This window comes from Phaseolus vulgaris, chromosome 4 (assembly GCF_000499845.2).
Source record: "Phaseolus vulgaris cultivar G19833 chromosome 4, P. vulgaris v2.0, whole genome shotgun sequence".
NCBI lineage: Eukaryota > Viridiplantae > Streptophyta > Magnoliopsida > Fabales > Fabaceae > Phaseolus > Phaseolus vulgaris.
This window is the reverse complement of record NC_023756.2, coordinates 42,793,855-42,796,880: the sequence shown is the minus strand read 5'-3', so window position 1 is coordinate 42,796,880 and position 3,026 is coordinate 42,793,855. Positions and strand designations below refer to the sequence as shown.

The following is a 3,026-nucleotide window of genomic DNA, read 5'->3' as shown; positions in this document are numbered from 1 at the left end:
TATTTAAAAAATAATTACAAAAAATCTCGCTATTAAGGAAAAAAACCGCAATTTGACCCAACATTTATAACTTCAAAATTGGATTCTAGGAAACATATCTATTAATTAATGAACTCATCAATAAAAACACAACAATTTTGAATTCAATAAAAATATATAATAAATGCATTCATCACACAAACACACACATAAAAACGCGTAAAAATAAATAAATAAAATGCATGAATAAATAATAAATGTGGTGATAGTTTCATAAAAAACATTAATGAGTAAACTTAGAAATTTTTTTATAAAAGGAGATTGAACCAAAACTAAACACATTATCATAAACCATGAAGTCTACAATATCCCTCACTCCCTCTTTCTTCCTTCTTTTCACTTCCAACTTTCTTCCATTAGCATTCTCTAGGGTTTCTGAACAAGTCCGTGACTCAAATGGTTTACCCATTTCTCCTTCTGTTCAATACCGTCTTTCAGATCTTAATCGTCATGGTCCACAAGGTGGTGGAGTAACGTCAGATTTTGGTCGGAACTCAGTATGCAACGTTGCTGTTACAAGTGAATTTGATCTTGGGGTCAATCTGAGATTCAACATAGAAGGAAGAAGCTCAGGTGTCATACTGACAGAGACACCATTAGAGATTAGATTTGGTTTTATTCCTTATTGTGCTGAATCCTCAGAGTGGGTGGTAGTTGATGATTTTCCTAAAAAATGGATTGCTATAGGTAAGAATGGAGACCATCTAGGGAAGCAGATCTTAAGTGGAACGTTTATGTTTAAAAAATATGGTGAGGGATATAACTTTGCATTCTGCAGCAACAACACTAACCACAACACTTGTTTTAGTATTGGGAGAACTAATGATCATGAAGGAAGGCATCTTGTTTTGATGGATGATTCTCACACTAACGTTCCCTTTAATTTTCAACTTATTAATATTGGTTGAAGAACCTTCACAAGGTTTAATAAAATGTTCCTATTAAATATTAGATATATGAGTGTTGTGGTAGAACTATTTCGAAGTTATTTTTTTATATATATAAATTCGTTTATTAAGAAGTGTATTTGAAGTTTGATTCAATTTTCTAAAGTCTGTTTCATTACGATAAACTTTGAAGGACTCTGATATATTATGAAGTATATTTTAAGTTTAACTCAATTTTATACAAACCACTAGTGGATTCTTTAAAATTAAAAAATTATTTTCTAATAGTATATTGATTAGGTAAACTCAAGCTTCTTACCACTAAAGAAATTTTGGATGTATAAAAATCTCTCTTAATTTTAAAAATTCATCATAAAAAATAAAGAAAATTTTAACCATGGGTTTGTGCTGTTTTATTTCTTTCGAAAGTTATGATATCTCTATTGTTTTTATTATTTATGAGTATCCTTTAATTATTAAATAGTTAATTAAATGATGAAATACTACTTTGGTATGATATTGTGTATTCTTTAATTATTTTTTTATGGAATATGTTTCTTATTATTTAGATAACTTTTTCATATATGGATGCGTATTTTTTAGGTATTAAAAGTTTTGAAGGAATATTTCAATTAAGTTCAAGTTATTGACATGTAGAAGATGTTCTTTTCATATACCATTGAAAATATAATAAAAAATTAATATATATATATATATGTGCGCGCTAATCTAATTATTTTCACTACAATGAAAAATTAATACATAGTTAATTTAAGAAATTTGTAGATAAAACTTAATAATCTCTGATATACCAATGAAAAAGAATTTGTAAGTAAAATACTTGAGGATTTCTAATGTGTAGGTAACTACATGTGATTTTATTCGCATATATAATTGGTTACATATAAATTCATAATATAATTATCTACATTTAAATTTATATATTATTAGATGTGGATGGATCTATACAGGTAATTACATATAAGGATCTTATAATAAAAGGGACGTTGCATAGGTTTTGTTTGAAAATTACAAATCAACTACAGATAATAACATTTTATAGTATGTAAGTGAGTGCAAACTTCACTTTATAAACCGATTATATAAGGTTGAGTTAGACATAAAGTGTATTTCTTAATAGTTTCATTGAAGTTGTATAGAATATCCTAAAGTGGTCCTATGTGGGTCTAATACTCTTTGAAGGAAGACTGTGGTTCATGGAAGCATTTTCCAATTAAAAAATTTAAATGTGTTTCTAAAGACTAAAGGAAATTCACTAAATATTTTGAGAGATGAAGTCTAGTTTGCCACGAATACTAAAACGCTAATGAAAACAAAAGAAAAATAACTCCACCTAAGTCTACAGTAATACCTCTCGGATGTTAACATATTTAGTTTTTCTGTTTTATGTTATTGGGCTTTGTTTGGGCTTTGTTTGTTTGACCTAACTTTCCTTCTCTGTTTCAGCTAAGTCTTAGTCTTTTTCTTATATATACACCATGTATTTTATTCTCATATGCACAAGTAAATAAGAATTTCTTTTGTATTTTCTTTTCTCTATTTTTTCTCTTTTATGCTTAAGTCATTGTCTCTTTTTCATTTGCAATTAGGGTTCATGAGAACCTACCTTTCTTCATTGCGGTTACGTGCGATTACGTGTGCTCCATTTGATGCACCACATCAGATAAGGAATATTCATCTTCATTGACTGTAATATGGTATCAGAGCTCTTCGAATGAAGAGTTCTGTTGCGCTTTTCTCTTATCTTTATTTCCTCATTTGTTGTTCTTAGGTATCTTTTCTATTCTCTTTCAAAATCTTGATTGTGATTCAAAATCTCTTAGAAAATGTCTAATGAAAACCCTAGTCTTTGTAGTTTTAATAGTAGTCACACTATTACATGCAATTTTTATGGTAAATACGGTCATATTGAGGCTATTTGTTTTCGCAAAGTGGGTTTTGCTTTTGGTAATGTTAAAACCTCAAAGTTTTCTTCTACTAGAAAAGTCTGCACTTTTTGTAATAGTCTTGGCCACACCGTCGACACCTGTTATAAAAAGCATGGGTTCCCTCCTGGCTACAAATTCACCAATTGGAGAT

At 28.9% G+C, this 3,026-nt stretch overlaps 1 protein-coding gene across 1 annotated transcript; it reads left to right on the top strand.

Annotated features, from left to right (window-relative positions):
- The first annotated feature begins 332 nt into the window (after nucleotides 1-332).
- Nucleotides 333-947, top strand: LOC137838870 (kunitz-type trypsin inhibitor-like 1 protein). The gene has a single exon (XM_068648083.1). The coding sequence runs from the start codon at nucleotides 333-335 to the stop codon at nucleotides 945-947; it is 615 nt and encodes a 204-aa protein (XP_068504184.1).
- The last annotated feature ends 2,079 nt before the right edge of the window (nucleotides 948-3,026 follow it).

Coding starts and splice junctions, on each gene's coding strand:
- LOC137838870 (XM_068648083.1), top strand. CDS start 333: ATGAAGTCTACAATATCCCTCACTCCCTCTTTCTTCCTTCTTTTCACT.